General features: G+C 39.8%; 1 protein-coding gene across 2 annotated transcripts in view; it reads left to right on the top strand.

Moving 5' to 3' along the window:
• hps3 (HPS3 biogenesis of lysosomal organelles complex 2 subunit 1) overlaps positions 1-20,874 on the top strand; it is a 39,388-nt gene that overhangs the window by 761 nt on the left and 17,753 nt on the right. The window contains exons 2-9 of one of the 2 annotated variants that reach the window (XM_056447592.1): positions 2,404-2,625; positions 6,958-7,245; positions 10,247-10,424; positions 10,509-10,591; positions 12,997-13,183; positions 13,917-13,998; positions 16,512-16,666; positions 18,476-18,577. In XM_056447592.1, the coding sequence (XP_056303567.1) occupies positions 2,404-2,625; positions 6,958-7,245; positions 10,247-10,424; positions 10,509-10,591; positions 12,997-13,183; positions 13,917-13,998; positions 16,512-16,666; positions 18,476-18,577 (1,297 nt within the window). The remainder of the gene's footprint in view (positions 1-2,403; positions 2,626-6,957; positions 7,246-10,246; positions 10,425-10,508; positions 10,592-12,996; positions 13,184-13,916; positions 13,999-16,511; positions 16,667-18,475; positions 18,578-20,874) is intronic. The other variant, XM_056447593.1, reaches the window with a different exon arrangement.

Consider the following 20,874-nt stretch of genomic DNA (forward strand, 5'->3'; position numbering starts at 1 on the left):
CTACTGCTAAACAACTGTTGCACCACTGTTACTGTTGCACTACTGCTACTGCCAGTACACAACTACTGCTGCTACACAACGTCTGCTACAATTTTGCACTCTACTGCTACACAACTACTATTACACAACTGCATATTACACTACTGATAAACGACTGTTACACTACCGCTATTACTACACACCTGCACTATTACTACTACACAACTGCTACACTACAGCTACACAACTACATACTGCACTACTGCTAAACAACTGCTACACTACTGTTACACCACTGCTACTGCTACACTACTACTGCTGCTACACAACTACAGCTAAACTACTGCTACACTAATGATACATTACCGCTACTGCTACACAACTACTGCTACACTATTTCACACTACACTACTGCTACACTACTACATACTACACTACTGCTAAACAACTGCTACACTACTGTTACACTACTGCTACTGCTACACAACTACTACTGCTACACTAATGATACACTACCGCTACTGCTACACAACTACTGCTACACTATTGCACACTACACTATTGCTGCACTACTACTGCTGCACAACTACTACACTACTACATACTACACTACTGCTAAACAATTGCTACACACCTGTTACATTATTGCTACACAACTACATACCACTGCTACACAACTACTGCTACACTACTACTACTACACTACAGCTATATCACTGCTACACTACTGCTACACAACTACTATATTACTACACACTACACTATTGCTGCACTACTACTGCTACAGAACTACTGCACTACTGCTACACTACTACATACTACATTACTGCTAAACAACTGTTACACTACTGTTACACTACTGCTAAACAACTACTGCTACACTATTGCACACAACACTATTGCTACACAACTGCTACAGTACTGCTACACTACTTCATACTACACTACTGCTAAACAACTGCTACACTGCTGTTACACTACTGCTACTGCCAGTACACAACTACTGCTACACAACTACTGCTACACAACTACTGCTTCATTATTGCACACTACACTATTGCTGCACTACTACTGCTACACAACTACTACATTACTGCTACATTAGTACATACTACACTATTGCTAAACAATTGTTACACTACTGTTACACTACCGCTACTGCTACACAACTACTGCTACTCTATTGCACACTACATGATTGCTACACTACTATTGCTACACAACTACTAAACTACTGCTACACTACTACATATTACACTACAGCTAATCAACTGCTACACTACTACAGCACTACTGCAACATTACACAACTGCTACACTACAACACTACTGCTACACTACTACAACACTACTGCTACTCTAGTACTACACTACTACTACTACTACACTACTGCTACACTACTACAACACTACTGCTACACTACCACTACTGCTGCTACTACTACTACACTTCTACAACACTACTACAACAATACTACTACACGACAACAACACTACCACTACTACTAAATTGCAACTACACTATTGCAACACTACTAGTACACCACTACAACACTACAATGCCATTACAACAACACTACCACTACAGTACTGCTACACTACTACTACACCACCACTGCTACAACACTACTACTTCAACACCACTGCAATACAACTACACACTACCGCTACACCACTGCTACACTATTACAACACCACTACAACAATACTACTAGTACTACAACACCACTACAACACTACCGCTACACTACAACGCCACTACAACACTACTACAACACTACTACTACTACTACAAAACCACTACAACACTACTACAACACTACTACTACTACAACACCACTACAACACTACAGCTACAGTACTGCTACATTACTACAACACCACCACTACTACTACTACACTACTACAACTCTACCGCTACACTACTGCTGCACTACTACTACACCACTACAATACCACTACTACAACACTACCGCTACACTACACTACTACAACACTACCGCTACACTACACTACTACAACACTACCACTACACTACTGCTGCACTACTACTACTACAACACTACATCACCACTACAACACTACTACTATTATAACACCACTACAACACTACCGCTACAGTACTGCTACACTACTACAAAACCACCACCACTACTACTACTACTACTACACTACTACTACAGCACTACCGCTATACTACTGCTACACTACAACTACACTACTACTACACTACTACAACACCACTACAATGCCTCTACAACACTAATACAACACTACTACTACAATACTACAACACCACTGCATCACTACAGATACACAAAATCGCTAATTCGTCCGGTTGATCAGTGCATCTCTTGTACTCAGCAATACAAGTGTGTTTGTGTAATCATGCGTTTGCTTTGTGTGTGTGTTGTTTTGTTGTCAGGGGATTATCTGGTCACTATAGAAGAGAAGAACAATGCCACCTACCTGCGGGCCTACACTAACTGGAGGTACCAGGCTGTGGAGAAGACCCGAGTCGGGGTGCGTCTGCTGGGTCACCTCCTGCGGGGCTCGTCCTTCCGCGGAGCTCCTAAAGAGCAGATGGAGATCATAGAAATCCCGCTGTTTGAGCCGCCGCTGTGTGTGGCCTGCTGCAGTCTCACCGGTGAGAACAGGAGGGCTGATCAAATTTTGACTTCAGCTGTACACGAACACTAGAGCATTTCATAGCGATCAACTGATTAAAGTTTTAGTACCGATTCACCCCGAAGACGATACTTTTGAAAGTGAAAGTGGTGAAATGTGACCAAGTATGGTGACCCATACTTGGACTTTGGCTGTTTTTCAATTCCCAGAACGCTAAGAACGGACTTGCGTTCTTGTGGAGATCGGTCTTGCCAGGTTACCTCAAAAGAACGAACCCGGGAGACCGCGAAAACGGATAACACGTCCTGTGAGAAATGAAATGCTGCGTTCTTTCGGATGGTCACATGACCTTCAAGCGTTTCTAATCGAAAATTATTTAAACATCACAGCATTCACACAACGAGTTATTGTTTTCCCCCTTTTCAAAATATATACTATGTATAAAGACCTTATTAATATACGTTGCACAATACAAATAAAACCGACTTCAATACGAATTTTAGCAAATAAACAACCTTAATCCTTTATTAAGATTTTAACGGTAATGTTTATATTCACCGTTTCATTTAGGGAAACTTCTGAGGTAAATAAGTTACATCTCTTTAATAATAAACCTATATAAAATGCTGTGCTTCCCATTTCCAGTCGCAATGACTTCTGGGACTTTTAGAGCGAGTTCGGTGCGCAAGTCTGCATCCATGCGTCCTCGATATCAAGAACACATCCGGGAAGTTTCACGCATCCTCTGTTCTTGCGTCTTGAGTGTTGGAACTGAACTTTGGCGGTTGGTGATGACGTTACACAAGAACACGAGGACGCAAGACTGCTGAAGAACGCATATTGAGAATCAGCCTTACTGTTTTATTTGTTATATAAGATTGGGTTTCTAGAACATTTATATTTTACAACAGCAAATTCACTTGATTAACTCAATAACATGCCGAAACACAAAATGTCGGCGACATCCTGTAAATCAAGTTTGAATAACGTTACAGGAGATTAGTTTTGTCTTATGTCAGACATTAGTTTTGTCTTCCTAATTATTATTTCAGACCCATAAAGAGAATTACTGCTAGGTAACGATCACCTGTTTTCCCTGACATGATAACGTTCGGTGTGAATCAGCAAACAAAAACCCACATTTAACCGATTAACAGTGATCCGTCATTTCCTGCAGGTCATAATGTAAGTTTATTGCTGAACTCATTCTATCATGGTAAAATAACACAAAAATCAAACATTGGTACTTCAATCTCCTCCAGAAGCTCCGACGGTCTGCTTAGAGAAGCTGTCAAGCAGAACTGTCAATCACGATGACACACCCCATTTTTATTGCATTAAATTACAGGCTAAAACCAAACTGTTTACAAAAATGAAGATCTGAGCCTATATCAGCAAAATAACCAGTGCCTTAATTGACCAAAACCAACCAAGCTTAATACATTTATTTATTTGGGCTCAAGTCTCGTTCATAAACACGGAGGAGGCGGGCTTTTACCCTTGTACTATAGCCAGCCCCCAGGGGGCGATCTAATGGCCGGGAGCGTCACTCAAAAGGAGGTGTGTGGCACACTTGAATTTCACTCATCTGGGAAATGGAGGCCACTTAAATGGTTTATAGACCATTTCTATGTGGTCATATCATTGCCCCATGAACATTTCCTGCTTGTTATCAAACTTTTTCATGACTGTAACGAGGCAATTCAATCATAACTTAATGTTAAACAGCTATCATAACATTGTTTATCGATATGTGGCTCTTTTTGGATTTTTGGAAGCTATAGAAATTAAAAACGTAAAACAGGAAATATGTTGGGACCTTTGTTATTGTTTACATCCCTCAAAATGGTCCATAAGCACAATTAAGTGCACACAGCATGCCATATTACCTGATAATTCCCAAAAGGCAATTGAGTGAGTAAAGCGGCATAAAATAAAACAAAAATACGATGTATATGCCGAGTTTAGCTGCTAATCAGCCGGAATGACGTGACTGCGACTAGCGAGACCTAGCTGTCACTTAAGTGGCCACGCCCTTAATTATGCAGACTTGAAATAACTCAATTTAAAGGAAACGGATGAGTTCACCTCCTCACAGTGATCATGAAGTGTAATATTAGCGATATACACTAAAACCGTTCTTTGTACCAGGCTGTAAACACCTTTTTCTCTGTTGTAAAGTTGGCCATTTTAACAGTTGAGTCAATAGTAATGTGCTCTATTATGGAGCCAGGACTAGTGGAATTTCGGTGAATTGCAGTTTTAGTAACTTCCGTATTTGCTTCATGAGGGAGAGCGGGATGTAGCCACTTGGACATGTCATTACAATTTTATGGTGCCCCTAAAGGGACAAGTTCATAGGAAAAATACAAGAGGGCAAGAATCAGAATCAGAATGAGCTTTATTCCTCAAATGTGCACAAACATGCAATGATTTTTTGTAGTTTTCAGGAGGTCAGGGTACATGCATACATATAATCACAAGAAGACAGAAGGACACCTAAATAAGTGGAAAATAAAGTAAACATTAAATTATATATATACATATACATGGGCAGCATGGTGGCTCAGTGGTTAGCACTGTGGCAGAGAAAATTAAGAAGGTCACTGGTTCGAGTCTCTGCTGGACCAGTTGGCGTTTCTGTGTGGAGTTTGCATGTTCTCCCTGTGTCGGTGTGGGTTTTCTGTGTTTTCGCGCGGATAAATCGCGTGAACATTTTAAGTTTACTCGCTTCATTCCTGCGTCAAATCCGCTTCATTCACGCATCAAATTCACTTCACAACAGACACGGATTTGTGTCATGGGCAGGGCTTTTGTCTGCCTGGTGACTCTAGCTTAGTTGCTAAATGGCTAACATGGATTTTATTGAGAGAATAGCTGTTTATTTGCTTTATGAAGGCTGAAAAACAGTATTGATTCGTTTGGAGCTGTGGCTGAGTCCACTCGATCCATTCTGAGGTGCACTGAGCTATGTTAGCTCATAAACCCCTCCAGTACCTGGATGATGTTCTCTTGTGATTGGTCCAATGACCAAGGCCATTGTGATAGGTCTGATTACTCAGTCTCTTGTGATTGGTTCATGTCCCAGACCCTTGTGATTGGTTCAATGACCCAGTGCTTTGTTATTGGTTCGATGACCCAGTCTCTTGCCAGTTGCCCATGACCCAGCCTCTTTCCAGTTCCCCATGACCCAGTCTCTTACCAGTGGTCTGATGACCCAGGCTCTTGCCAGTGGTCCCATGACTCAGTCTCTTACCAGTGGTCTGATGACCCAGGTTCTTGCCTGTGGTTCCATGACCCAGTCTTTGCGATTGGTCCGATGACCCAGACTCTTGCCAGTTGCCCTATGACCCAGGCTCTTTCTGATTGCTAAATGGCTGACATGGATTTTATTGAGAGAATAGCTGTGTTTATCTGCTTTATGAAGGCTGAAAAACAGCGTTGATTCATTTGGAGCTGTGGGTGAGTCTCGATCCATTCTGAGGTGCACTGAGCTATGTTAGCTCATAAACTCCTCCAGAAACTACCTGGATGATGGAGGCTTTCAGCGGTACTTCCGACTGAGCAGAGCCCAGTTTGATGAACTGTTGTCCGGTGTCGGCAGGAGGATTTTCCCCTGGGACACTAACAACAGGTGCTACGTCATAATCACTCCCCTAGAAAAAAGCTCCTGATTGGTTAACGCGACACGAATGTTCAGATTTTCCAACTCGAGCGATTATTGCAAAACACGCAATACGAGCGTTGTGTCAATTGCGCAAAACATTCAACTTGCGCCGCTTCATTCGTGCCAATCGCGCCATTCGTGCCGGCGCATTCGCGCGTATTGCGCCGCAGGATGTCTATTCGCGTCTGCATTGACTTAACATGTAAATCACTCGTGCTTGACGCTTCTTCTGCGTCTGGTGTGAATGCAGCATTAAACATATGCTGGAATAGTTGGTTGTTCATTCCACTGTGGCGACCCCTGATAAATAAGGGACTAAGCTGAAGGAAAATGAATGAATATATTTACACATATTGTTGACTCTTTAAGATGTACAAATAAGAATTAAAAATATTGAAGTATTGAAATTAAGTGGCTTATTTGTTGAAGAATATTTTACAAATCTTTAGCATTCTCTCAGTTCAGATGAACGCGTCCTGTTCTCTTTCTGTCTTGCAGTGTTTGAGTCAGCTTCGTATGTTCACTATGAAGTGGTTCAGAGAAAATCGGATCAGTTCTGAAACCAAACGTTTAATGAAGTAGACAGGATTAAACAAAATTTGATTCAGATAAATACTTAACACATGAACAAATCTGGATAAAAACTAGTATAGTATCTCTTCCTAACTGAGTGTCCTGTGGCAGGTGATCTTCTGGTGGGGAGTGCCAAGAGTCTGGTGGTCTTCAGTCTGAAGCGGCAGACTCTGAGCGAGCAGCTCTCGGTGCTGGACTTTGAGAGAGTTCTGATCTTGCATATCCAGGGCTGGAGCCCATCTCAGGTGGCCTTCTGTGCGGGATACGTGGCCCTGCAGACGGAGCTGGAGGTGCTGGTCATAAAGCTGGTCCAGCGGCAGAAGAGTGCTCAGACTGCTGAAGAAAACGCTCTGCTTCCAGAAGATATCATGGTGGAGACCAGCTTAGAGGATGATGCAGGTATTGCTACACACCACCAATTACAACATATCTAAAGTGCCCCTATTATGCTTTATAAAAGGTTTATAGTTTGGATTTGGGGGTCTCCAACAATCAAAAAACGATCAAAAAACACTTTTATTGTCTTAAAATGTGCATTTATTTTTACATAATTACCTCAACGGCTCCCATATCATTCGTTCAGCGATTCATTTTTCCAAGCCTCTTCTTTGCCTGCCATTAATCTGCTATGATTGGTCTGATGACCCATTCTGTTGTAATTGGTCCATTGACCCTGTCTCTTGTCATTGGTCTGATGACCCAGCCTGTCGTAATTAGTCTGCTGACCCATTCTCTTGTGATTGGTCCAATGACCAAGGCCATTGTGATAGGTCAGATTACTCAGTCTCTTGTGATTGGTTCATGTCCCAGACACTTGTGATTGGTTCAATGACCCAGTGCTTTGTTATTGGTTAGATGACCCAGTCTCTTGCCAGTTGCCCATGATCCAGTCTCTTGCCAGTTGCCCATGACCCAGTCTCTTGCCAGTTGCCCATGACCCAGTCTCTTGCCAGTTGCCCATGACCCAGTCTCTTGCCAGTTGCCCATGACCCAGTCTCTTTCCAGTTACACCATGACCCAGTCTCTTACCAGTGCTCTGATGACCCAGGCTCTTGCCAGTGGTCCCATGACCCAGTCTCTTACCAGTGGTCTGATGACCCAGGCTCTTGCCAGTGGTCCCATGACCCAGTCTTTGCGATTGGCCCAATCACCCAGACTCTTGCCAGTTGCCCTATGACCCAGGCTTTTTCTGATTGGTCCCATGACCCAGGCTCCTGTCCCATGATTCAGGCTTTTGCCAGTGGTCCCATGACTCCCATGACTCAGGCTCTTTCTGATTGGTCCCATGACCCAGTCTCTTTCCAGTCGCACCATGACTCAGTCTCTTACCAGTGCTCTGATGACCCAAACTCTTGCCAGTTGTCCCATGACCCAGGCTCTTGCCAGTTGTCCCATGACCCAGGCTCTTTCTGGTTGGTCCCATCACCTAGTCTATTTCCCATTGTTCTTATGACCCAGGCTCTTGCCAGTTGTCCCATGACCTTTGCTCTTGCCAGTGGTCCCATGACCCAAGCTCTTCCGATTGGTGTCATGACCCAGACTCTTTCTGATTGGTCTCATGACCCAGGCTCATGTCCCATGACCCAGTCTCTTGCCAGTTTGTCCCATGACCCAGGCTCTTGCCAGGTGCCCCATAACGTAGGCTCTTGGCAGTTGTTCCATGACCCAGTCTCTTGCAACTGGTGCCATGACCCAGTCTCTTGTGATTGTAGTGTGTGCTGGAAACCCATGGCAGTTTATCAAGTGTTGCACTACGGTGTTGCATTATTGCAAGAGTACATGTATAAGCCCAATGCAGGAATGTATTAATAAAGCACTGCAGTTTGTACACCAGCGATTAATCAAGAGGAAATTGCAAACACAATTGAGCAAAGCTATTGAAATGAATGGGTTTCATAGTGCAGCACATCGCTTTCCGTGTCCGGTGTGAAAACCACTTTACACACAACTGAATGCATATTTTTGCATTCAACGGAGAACAAGAAGGCAACCAAGTCCCATACAAGAAGGCAGCCAAGAAGGCAACCAAGTCCCATGAATCAATTTTCTTTAGAGCTCATGCTTTAAATAACAAACGGCCAGCAAATACAACATTGTAGGGTATGCTTCTGCAGCAGTCATCAGACAGAAACACTATAATGTGGTATTGTTATGAAAGTTAATTTCAATGTTTAACCATTGATTCCTCAGAGAAGTGGTTCTCAAACTATGGTAAATGTACCACTAGTGGTACGCCGGCTTTCCTCTAGTGGTATGCGGAGGAATTGCCGAATAATTAAAGTAAAAAAATGAACACACTTTTAACCCTTTGACACGTACGATAACACCAATGTGATCAGTAAATTGATTTTAATAGGCTTTTTTTAATTTTCTAATGTTTGTTATGCATTCTATCATTTACAGCTAATTTCCTCTCCATATTTGTAACGGTTGTTGGGGCGTATCCCATATTTTTATATCTCAATGTTGACCGGTATAGTTTAATCACTTGCTTTTCTGACACAATAGCCTACTGTAAAGCACAGTAAGCAGATCTAATTTCTAATTTAAATATGTAAATCCAATTTATATATCTAAAATACAAGTTAATGTTTAGATTTCAATGATAAATATTTCATATATACATGCATCATATATTTAAAAAATTATCAAATAGAGTTTATATATGAATATGATGACATAGAGCCTATATTTATGAGGTCCAAGTAACATCTCCTGGTGTTTATGAATAGGCTGCTACTATATGTTAATGCTTTACATTTAAGTACAGCAGTTTTTTCTTTTTACTTTTTAAGAACAGTGTCATTTTGTATTAACTTTTAATAGCACATTTTAATTTAAATGTTGACGCTATTCAATTCAATTCAATATTCAATTCATTATACTTGTTCAAACTATTTATAATGTTTAAAGTGGCTGACGATAATAAATAGTGTTAATAATATTAATTAATCTGCCTCGTTTTTAAACTGTGCAGTGCTGTAGCTGCTTAATTAGGCCTACTACGCTACTGTATTTTAATGCCGGTCATTATGGTGGTACTTGGAGAGACTATTTTTTTCTGAGGTGGTACTTGGTGGAAAAAGTTTGAGGACCATTGCCTCAGAGCATTGCGTTCATTATTCATTTAGAAGACTAGAGGATTTAATTTGTGTAAAATGAGCTCTGCGACTAATATTATTTGAGGAAATGTTCATATTTTGTTTTAGTTCATAGAAGACGCACAATCATGCCATAGATACACAACTGATGCAGCAGGCTTTGTCCAAGACCTTGCTAGATTTTCTACCACTAAAGGGGTTTTGAAAGACGTTAAATTGGCAATACTGCACATAACAGCAACATGCACGTGTCCTGAAGTGTAATCGGCACACATTTATCACTCCGTATTCTCCTGCAGAGATGAAGAAAGACGGCTTCAGTCCGCTCCATGAGCAGGAGGACTTCTTTGTGTTCCCGAAGCACCAGGAGATGCTGGGCTCTGAAGCGCAGGACTGCGGGATCACTTTAGTCCCAGAGTGCACCGCTATGGACGCTGAAATCCGAGGAGAAACCAGTGTGGTTTACGTTTTATTCAGGTATGCAGATAATATTGCGGAAACGGGTCGTGTTCTCATTGTGTGGTGTTTGCTACATGACATCTCTTTCATTTTTCTCTCTAGGAGGTTTGCGCCTGATTTCTTCCAAGGCTGCAGCATAGAGGAGACGCGTTTACACTCCCTACAGCTCCACCCGATATTTACCGGTATGTGTTTGTAGGAAACATGATGGATGTTAATGGATGTTTATTTTTTTATTTGATTTGTTTATTTGGCAGGCAGAGAGAGAATTAGCATTGCCTCTTTTTCATCCGTCGTCCCTGGACAGATGTTAAAATGGTCACCCTGAAAACAACACCAAAATGTATACAATGAGCCAAACATAACTAAGAAGCACTAAAATAGACAGTTAAATAGATCTGAATGTATGTAAACAAAATAAACTAAAACACCAACACTGTGTAAAGGAGATAGGAGTGGTTAAAACTAGTTGTGTAATGGATCTCACGGTTTGGATCACGTAAAGGTTTTTAGTTTAGTTTTTAATCAGTTTTTCAGATCAGCCAAAAAAGGAGGAGACAAATGTAATTTGCTTTCCATTTATTACAGAAACAGCCCTGCAAGGCACTTTTGGTTTTAACAAACAGAACTGAGAACCTGTAATTTTATTAAAAATAAAATAAAGAAATAATCAGCTGAATGAAAATAAACTGTAAACTATTCAGTACTGTGAAAAATCCACTGTTACTACTTAGTATACTGTTTACTTAGTACAATGTTGCTGATAATGCTAAATGTACATTATACACATTATAATGTGTGTACATCCCACATTTATTTTTGTCTCATGTACAATAAATGATTCAGTTATTCACTCAAAACTTGGATGATCATATTTGAAGAATTATTCATGGCCCGTTTCCACTGAGTGGTACGGCACGGTTCGGTTTGGTACTCTTTTATGGCTGTTTCCACTGTCAAAAAGCGTACCGAACCGTACCGTACCACTTTTTCGGCACCCTTTCGAAAGGGTACCAAACACGAGAATGGGTACCAAAAGGCGGAGCCACACGCGCAGCTGAACACTATTGGTTTACAGAGATACGTCATTCGCTTACGCAACAAGCCAGAATGAAAACAAAAAAAACGCCATGTTTGAAAAACACAGCCGAGAGATTTTAGCGGAATTATAAATACATATAATAACGAGCCATGGTCGATCTGGGCTCAAACAAACCTTGTCGTCGTCTTGATGGACAGCCACAAATCCAAGAAGAAGAGCAGATTTACCCTGTGCCCCGTAGTTTTTTACAAGCCAGTCTGAGGCGCGAGCGGTTTCGCTTTCTTGCTAGCGCGCGCGTCTAACATTTTATCTGAAATAACAAACTTCTTGAGCTGATGATAATAACCTGCGCTTGATTATTAACGTGCTTTTTAAACCCGATCCTGTCAGACACTGACAAATGCGAGAGTGAAGCGTGAAGAAACAAAGGAGAAGCCGGGAAAAAAAGGAGCACATTATTTTTTCAGCAAACATGAACAAAATGTCATGTAAAACTAACTTATAATCTTCACCTTTTGGACTAATATGAACCAGGAATGATGGAATTACTCTCTAACAGAGGCTACATGTGCTGCTGAAGATTACAGACACAGATGAGAGGTTTACACTGACTGTAGGCTATAATTTGTGTTGTTGCGCTATAGGGATGTGAGAGTGTATGGGTGTTTCCCAGTACTGGGTTGTGGCTAAAAGGGCATCTGTTGCATAAAGCATATGCTGGAACAGTTGGCGATTTATTCCACTGTGGCGACCCCTGAGAAATCAGAAATGGACTGACATCTGCAGTTGAAAAGACAGGTTATTATGCAACTATGTGATTGACAGCAACACACGCACACACTGTTTAGGTATTTAATTATTCATTAATTTTCTTTTCAGCTTAGTCCCTTTATTAATCCGGGGTCGCCACAGCAGAATGAACCGCCAACTCATCCAGCACATGTTTTACGCAACGGATGACCATTCAGCTGCAACCCATCACTGGGAAACACCCATACACTCTCATTCATACACATAAACTACAGACTATTTTAGCTCACCCAATTCACCTGTACCGCATGTCTTTGGACTTGTGAGGGAAACCGGAGGACCTGGAGGAAACCCACGCGAACGCAGGGAGAACTTGCAAACTCCACACAGAAATGCCAACTGAGCCAGCCGAGGCTCGAACCAGCCACCTTTATGCTGTGAGGCGACAGCACTACCTACTGTGCCACCGCATCGCCTGTGTTTAATTATTTATAATACTTATTCTTAAGCATGTCCATCCATCTCTGATATCCGTGACCTATATATATATATATATATATTCTGTTAAATATATTTGTATAACAAAAAAAAATACAATTACTCTGTGTCTCTGAATTGATTTCTACAGAACTGTTGATTTAATGTACAGCATTTAAGTCAAGTACATTATTATTACAGTGGAAAATGACATTAAATTTAATTATAGTATCTAATTACACCCAACTAACACTGAACACGTTACATTCTGTCACACACCCCTGTTTCCCACTCAATGGTTTCCTCCGTCTGATTGAACAGGTAAACAGGAAGAATCCTCCATCTCCAGATGTGGGGATCCTGCTTGTATGTTTGTTTTCTTCTCCTTGCCCAACACCGGCTACATGTACAGCTTAAAGTCATCAGTGGAGCTCGTGTCCACGTACCAGTACCCAGAAAAAGCCCACCAGGCTGTGCTTAGTGACCAGTTCCTCTACGTCATCACCAGGTAGATTGTTCAGACTCGCATACACACAGCACCTCCTGATAAATAAAGGTCCTATGAATTTAAAATAATGGTTTTATATGTTAGTCTGAAGGATATCTATAAACTAGTGTGCACAAAACAGAAGATATAAAACGATGTAAACATCCAAAGCTTGCAGATTGTCACTAAGTGGGCTGTTTTGCCGTCACCGCATACTTCAGTTTGTCTTCAAATCTTCTGACCAATCAAATGCTCTCTTGTATCTGACATGCCCCGCCCACCTTCTTCTCATTGGCTTTTCTTTTGATGTGCTTGAGCTCAACCACTCACACTGGCAGAGCTGTGAGAATTACTAAACACTATTGGCTAATTTTTTTAAAAGGGGGAGGAGCTACTCTATGCCCTGCCCTTTCAACATGTTTTCATGGAATCTTTAACTATTCACACAGGTTTAGTATATTTAGTATTAGTGATGTTAATCACTTGTGTATTTTGTGCAAAGTAATAATTCCATCAATTATAAATCACACACTCTAACAGGTAGGTTTGGTGCTGTGACCAAAATTTCTTCAAATGACAAAGAAAATTAATATACAGCAGGAGATGAGGCGACAAACATTCGCCATGAGCCTTCGACGGTGTATTTGTTGATTAAGTTGTTGATTTGTTGAGTGTATATACACTCAGATGTGATCCCAAACCATGCAAGCTAGAGGTTGTTGTTAATTACTGGTGTTTGTGTGTACTTGTTTAGAAACGCTCTGCAGTGTTTCACCGTCAGATGCAGTGCAGTAGCAGCTCGGGTTCAGGATCCGTACATCGACACCACCATGAAGGTAACGCAACTCAGCATGCGGATCTCTGATTTGTTTTACAGTAATTAATTAATTTTTAAGTCAAACCCATAGTCTTCTTTGGTTTTCAGGCACAGAGTAAAGCTGCGGTCACACTGGGCTTTGTGTGTGCGAAATTCTGTCATGCGACGCTGCGAAAAGGGGCGGGATTAAACAAGATGATTAGACATTAAAAAAGTGAGCGATTGCTCCATGTTTTAAATTTCTGCCCAGAAAGGTCCTGTTTTGATCCTCGATTGGTCTCATGCAGTCAAGTGATGCGATTTCGCAGGTCAGAGTTCACCAAGCTTGAACTTTGCACCGCAGCAACATACGAAACTTGACGCATGACCCTGCGTTTCCGGTCTGACGCATTCGCGTGCGTATGAATGGAAGTCTATTCGAGCTTAAGGAGTTTGTGCGAGTTTGACCTTTACCTAAAGCCCTATTCACACTGGATTAGTAATTTTTATTATTAGTTATGTTAATCACTTGTGTAATTTGTAAAGTCATAACTTCAATTAAAATGTAAATCGCATGCTCTACCGATGCTGTGACCAAATGACATATGACAAAAGTGGTCTGCAATCAGTCAGATTGATTGATTGATTGATTGATTGATTGAATTATTATTATTTCACAGCAATGTTTGCACTTTGAGTTGGTTTCAGATGAATTATTTTAACCCATTGTTCAAATTTACTACCCTTTCGTTATGTTGGTGACTTTTTTTTGCCCCTTTGGCTTCCATTACAGCAACTTTTATTATCATTATAATGGAAATCAATGGTGCAAAAACAGTCACTAACATAATGAAAGGGTAGTCGATGTTGCTGTTGGAAGTAGGCATGTGCCGGTATCACATTTTCATGCTGCGATTAATTGATTGAGCTTTTATCATGGTATACGGTATTATCACGATATTGTAATTTTACTAGAGAAACAGGTAAAAAAACACAAAAAACTTCAGTTTCGTCAACTTAGTAACTTTAATAACTTTTTAATTAACTAAAAGTACTTCAAACATTTAAATACAAATAAATATAAATAAAACAATACACAATATAAAAGTAAACTTGAGCAATTATATCAAAGTGAATGTGCAAAGGGAAACCGTCTTCGATCAGCAATCCCTCTGCATTTTTTTGGAACCCAAAATATTTCCAAACCTCTGACTTTTTTTTTGAAGGGGGATAAATTGTCGGCAGCGTTTCTCCTTCCGCCATGCTGCTTCTTCGTGTGAGGATTAGAGAACGGTGGCAGCGGCGGCGCGCACTGCGTGCACTGCGTGCACTGCGTGCACACAGTGCTTCTACATGCGGGGATTGTTTACATCAGAGTGCGCATCAGTTCTGCGCAGCATATACGCAGTGTTTCTTCAAGCGGTTGATGGAAAATAAGCTGAAGGGGGATAAATTGTCGGCAGCGTTCCTCCTTCCACCATGCTTCTTCTTCGTGTGAGGATTATAGTGCGGTGGCAGCGGCGGCGCGCACTGCAGGCACACAGGGCTTCTACATGTGGGTATTGTTTACATCAGAGTGCGCATCAGTTCTGCGCAGCATATACGCAGTGTTTCTTCAAGCGGTTGATGGAAAATAAGCTAAGGCGCGTTCTAAGAATATAAATTCGGATCTATTATTTTTCACGGTATTTTGAAGTGCCTGCGATAACAATATCGTGCATATTCATTACCGTGATTTATCGCATTACCGAATACCGGCACAAGCCTAGTTGGAAGTGTATCGATGAGTTGTTGAAAATTCTCAAAGTATTTTCTAAAAATATGTGTCAAAATAAGATTTATCAGCAAAAATCTGTCCATTTGCTGAAACACAGAGAAAGCAGTGGCCAAATTAAGCCTTAAAATCAGCCCAGAGTGGATGAAAACAAACCAACAGTGGAATAAGGGTTAATCCACTCTTGTGTCGCAGCTGAAAAAGAAATGAGAATGGGTAACTGGTCCAGATGCAACTTGTACACTGATAAAAGAGGCTTTTCTTACTTAGAGTTTTTGTCTCGTATCTAGTCCAGTTATCCACAAAGTCTTATATCAAGAAGTATTTTCTAGACAAGCATGTGAAACCACAAAATAAACAATAGAGCAAAATATGAAATGATAGACTCCCAGAAAACCATAAAAAACTGTTTTTTCTCTACTATATTTATAAATGCTTGTAATTTTTTTATGTAAAAAATATTTTATGCAAATGCACTACCCAACAAAATCATCCCAATTAATCTAAAATGAGCACTTCTGTCCAAATAGAGCTTTTTAAAGTCATCCTGTAAACTTATACTCAATACCACAATATGTAATTTAGAAAAACTTAAATATTGCATTGTCAGCTTTTTGCAATATTGTGCATCCCTAGTTTGGAGCGTGATAGTTAATCACACACAAAACAGTTAGAAGAGTCCGTCAGATCTTATTGTTCTTGTTGCATGACCAGGACGCAGGATGTTTGAGAAGTATTTTCCCTGAGTGACCGTAAACATGTGTCTGTGCTCCCGTCAGGCCTGTCCGCCCTTCAGCATGGAGGTGTGCGCTCTGAGGATCCAGCTCTTCATCGGCCTCAAGGTTCTCTGTCAGGATGGAAATCATATCGTTCTGCTGACAGCGGCAGATGTGGACAGCAAAGAGGACACTGAGAGACCGGTGCGCAAAAACACGTATGTGCGCATCTTCACAGTCACTGCAGTTAAACAGGGTTCCCTCGCCATTTCTGGAATATCGTGATTTCTAGAATATCATGTAATTTCTGGAATGCCATGGAATTTCCAGAATATCATGTAATTTCCGTAATATTGTGTAATTTCCGGAATATCATGGAATTGCAGGAATGCCATGAATATTCTGAAATCATGAAATTTCCAGAATATCTGGAATATCATGGAATATTTGAAATATCATAGGATTTCCAGACTATCATAACATTTCTTTAATATCATGGGATTTCCGGAATGTCTTGTAATTTCCAGAATATTGTGTAATTTCCAGAATATCATGGAATTTTTTGAAAATGTCATCATGGAAATGTCTCTCTTATAGACATTGAAAGTCAAGTAATTTTTTAAATATTTTATATTGTCTTTCATAGTCAAAGTCATTGAGCATCGAGGATCTTTGTCTTTTGCTGTGAAACAACACAATAAAGATGTACATCATAGAATATCATGGAATTTCCAGAATATCATGGAATTTCTGAAGTATCATGGGATTTCCAGAATACCATGTATTACCAGAAAATTGTATAAGTTTCAGAATATCACGTAATTTCAGGAATGCCATGAATATTCTGAAATCATGAAATTTCCAGAATATCTGGAATATCATGGAATTTCTAGAATATCATGGAATTTCTAGAATATCTTTGAATTTCCAGAATATCATGGAATTTTCAGAATATCATGTAATTTCCAGAATATTGTCTAATTTCTAGAATATCATGTAATTTCTGGAATATCAAGTAATTTCAGAAATATCATGTAATTCCAGAAAATCTTGTAATTTTTAGAATATCATATAATATCTAGAATATCTTGGAATTTCTGAAGAATCATGACATTTTTGGAATATCTGGGAATTTTAGAAAGTCTCTTACAGACATTGTAAGTGAGGGAATTTTATATTGTTTTGTCAAAGTCATTGAGCATCAGGGATCTTTATTTCACGCTTTTTTATTGCGGTGTTTCACACAATGCAATGAAGAATTACATGGTAGAATATCATGTAATTTCCAAAATATTTTAGAAATATTGTGGAACTTTCTGAATATTGTGGAATTTCTGGAATATCATGGAATTTCTTGATTATGATGTAATTTCTGGAACTGTCTAATTTCCAGAATATCATGAAATGTCCATTATCTAGAATATCTCTCTTACAGACATTGAAAGTCAGGGAATTTTTAAAATATTTTATATATTTTATATTGTCTTTCATAGTCAAAGCCATTGAGCATTGATGATCTTTGTCTTTTGCTGTGAAACAACACAATAAAGAAGTACATGATAGAAAATCATGACATTTCTGGAAATCATGGAATTTTAGTAGACTCTATTTTCATTGAAACTTAATTGTTGTTTTAAACAAGGCAATAAAGAATCATCATATTATCTGAAAAATATCATGTAATTTTCTGAATCATGTAAATTCTGAAATATCATGACCTTTCCAAAATATCTAGAAATTCTAGAATATCATCTTAGGAGTCTCTTACTCTGAAAGTCAGGGAATTTTTATATTGTTTCGTTAAAGTCATTAAACATTAGGCATCTTTGTTTGTAGCTTTCTTTATTGAGTTGTTTTACACATCTCACAGTCATTCAGAGTTTTATATTTCGTTTAGATTGGGAACCCTGCTTAAACACATCTATGTGCTGTTCTTGGAAAATGTTTCTCTCATGCATTATGATTGATAGTTTGCATGTCTCTAGTAGTGTACTATGTAAATGGCCTGTGTGTAACTCTTATTGTAGTGAATGGAGGGAACACAAAGCGCTGACTGGCATTTTAGTAGCTGTAGGTCTAGATGCCACCTCAGTGCCGACTTTGGAAAGCCTTCTGTCCAGATCCTTCCTGTAAGTTAGCGAGTGTGAAACTAACAGCAAACAAACCCCCCAAAAATAACTCGCTGTGAGTCTAACCTGCATGCGGCCGCTCTAACATCCCAGTGCTGTTCAGACAGGACATTTCAGCCCTCTTAAATAAGATGCAAAACTCACACTATGGGTTAGAGATCTCTGTTCAACCCAGCTGTATTAGTCACAAGCAGTTAAAGTCAGAATTAATCGCCCTCTTGTGAATTTTTGAATATTTCCCACATGATGTTTGACAGATTCAGGAATTTTCACAGTATTTCCTATAATATTTTTTATTCTGGAGAAAGTCTTATTTGTTTTATTTCGGTTAGAATAAAAACAGTTTTATTTATTAAATATTTTATTTATTTAAGTAATTTTAAGGGTCAATACTATTAACCCCATAAAGCAGTACTTGTTTGGATTGTCTACAGAACAAACCACTGTTATGCAATGACTTGTCTAATTACCCTAACTTTCCTAATTAACCTAGTTAAGCCTTAAATGTCACTTTAAGATGAATATCTAGTCATATTATGTGCCATCATCATGGCCAAGATAAAATAAATCAGTTATTAGAAATGAGTTATGATGTTTAGAAATGTGTGTAACAAAATCTTCTCCCCATTAAACAGAAATGTGGAACAAACTATACAGGGGGGCTAATAATGTAACTCTTTTCAGTCCAGCACTTTAAAGGGTTAGGTCACCCCCAAATTTTGTTTTTAATTACTGACCTTCATGTTGTTTCAATGCCCTGAGACCTTCGTTCATTATCGAAACACAAATGCAGATATTTTAGATGAAATCGGAGAGCTCCTTCATCCTCCATAGACAACAAAGGACAATGTTTTTCACAAAAACATTGTAAAAATCGACTTCAGTGGTTAAACTGTAAGAATAGAAAGCTCCAAGAACACTTGTATGTGCCAAAAAAATCTGTTAAAAATGACTTTGTTCTCCAAGGTCATGTTCTCTACATATATTGATATATGAGCAATATAATCACACGGGTAGCAGTGCGATAGTGTTGTATATTGGCACTGGTGGGAGGCATGCATTGGCACGAGGCCACAGATTGAGTGCCTTACGCCCCATTCACATTGAATGGATGATATCAGACGTTACCGAACTGCAATGTGGATCCGTCGGCGCTGCTTCAGTGGCGTTGCTCACTGCAGAAGTTGGAACTTGCTCAACTTTTCAAGTTCCGACGGAAGCGTCAGCCAATCAGATCGCTGTATGCAAATACACCAGCTCAGATAGTGGCCTATTTCTGACTAATTTCATTGGCTGATGTTGCTATGATGATCGCGTCAGCCCCAACTTCAGACACACCCTCTGTCAAGCGCTGACGCTGAAGCACCGTGTGAATGGGGCGTTAGTGTCCCACCAGTGCCGATATACAGCCATATCGCACTGCTACTCGTGTGATATTGCATTTACACAATAGTTAGACGGCATAATCGTGTATATAAAAAGAAAATTAAACTAAACTAAAAATCCTTTTGTATGTGGAACTACTTCCGCCACTCATTCACATCTGCAGCTGACGTCAGAACAGCAGAAACCATTGCTAATTCACCAACGTCACTTTAGAGCTAGTGTTTGAATGATTCTCTAGCGTAATGTCTAAAGTGATTACAAAACAGGTGGTTTTGCTCACTTTTTAAGATTATAAGGCTGAACGACATGAAATGCCATCAGTCTACAGAGATTTCTCAGTATTTCTTGGTTACAATCGGGAGATCACAATAATTAACCCCGAAAGAGCCAAAACAAATTAGTGTGGTGTTTGCGATAATGAAAAACACTAAACACATGCGGGCATTTCTTCTTCCTTTCTTTTTACTAAACTAGTCTGCAGTAATGAAAACCGGAGACACATTAGAAACAAACAGACGAACAACCAAAAGTAATTCAGGGTTATACAAAACTGATATGAGAGTCCCATCTCACACTCAAAACACTACAATTACTATGGTATAAATACAGCACTGCAACATAAAAGAGATTGACTTAGAAACTCACTTACCTGTTTTATGATTTGATCAGCTGTAGTTAGAAATTTGTGCTGTTTTTGTCCCCTAATGACTTATTATGCAGTCTTTGTCGCCATTGTTACAACCCCTCTTTGTCTAGGGGAGTTGCACATTTAACTGAGGAATTGGTTATTGCAAAAACAAATTGTGATACAAAGTAAGGATGGACAGCAGAAATAAGTGGAAAAATAAGTGATTTTATTCACAAAAAGTGAGGGTGAATCAGTGAGTGAGGTATTTACAATATATACAAGG

The sequence above is a fragment of the Danio aesculapii genome, chromosome 22 (assembly GCF_903798145.1).
Source record: "Danio aesculapii chromosome 22, fDanAes4.1, whole genome shotgun sequence".
NCBI lineage: Eukaryota > Metazoa > Chordata > Actinopteri > Cypriniformes > Danionidae > Danio > Danio aesculapii.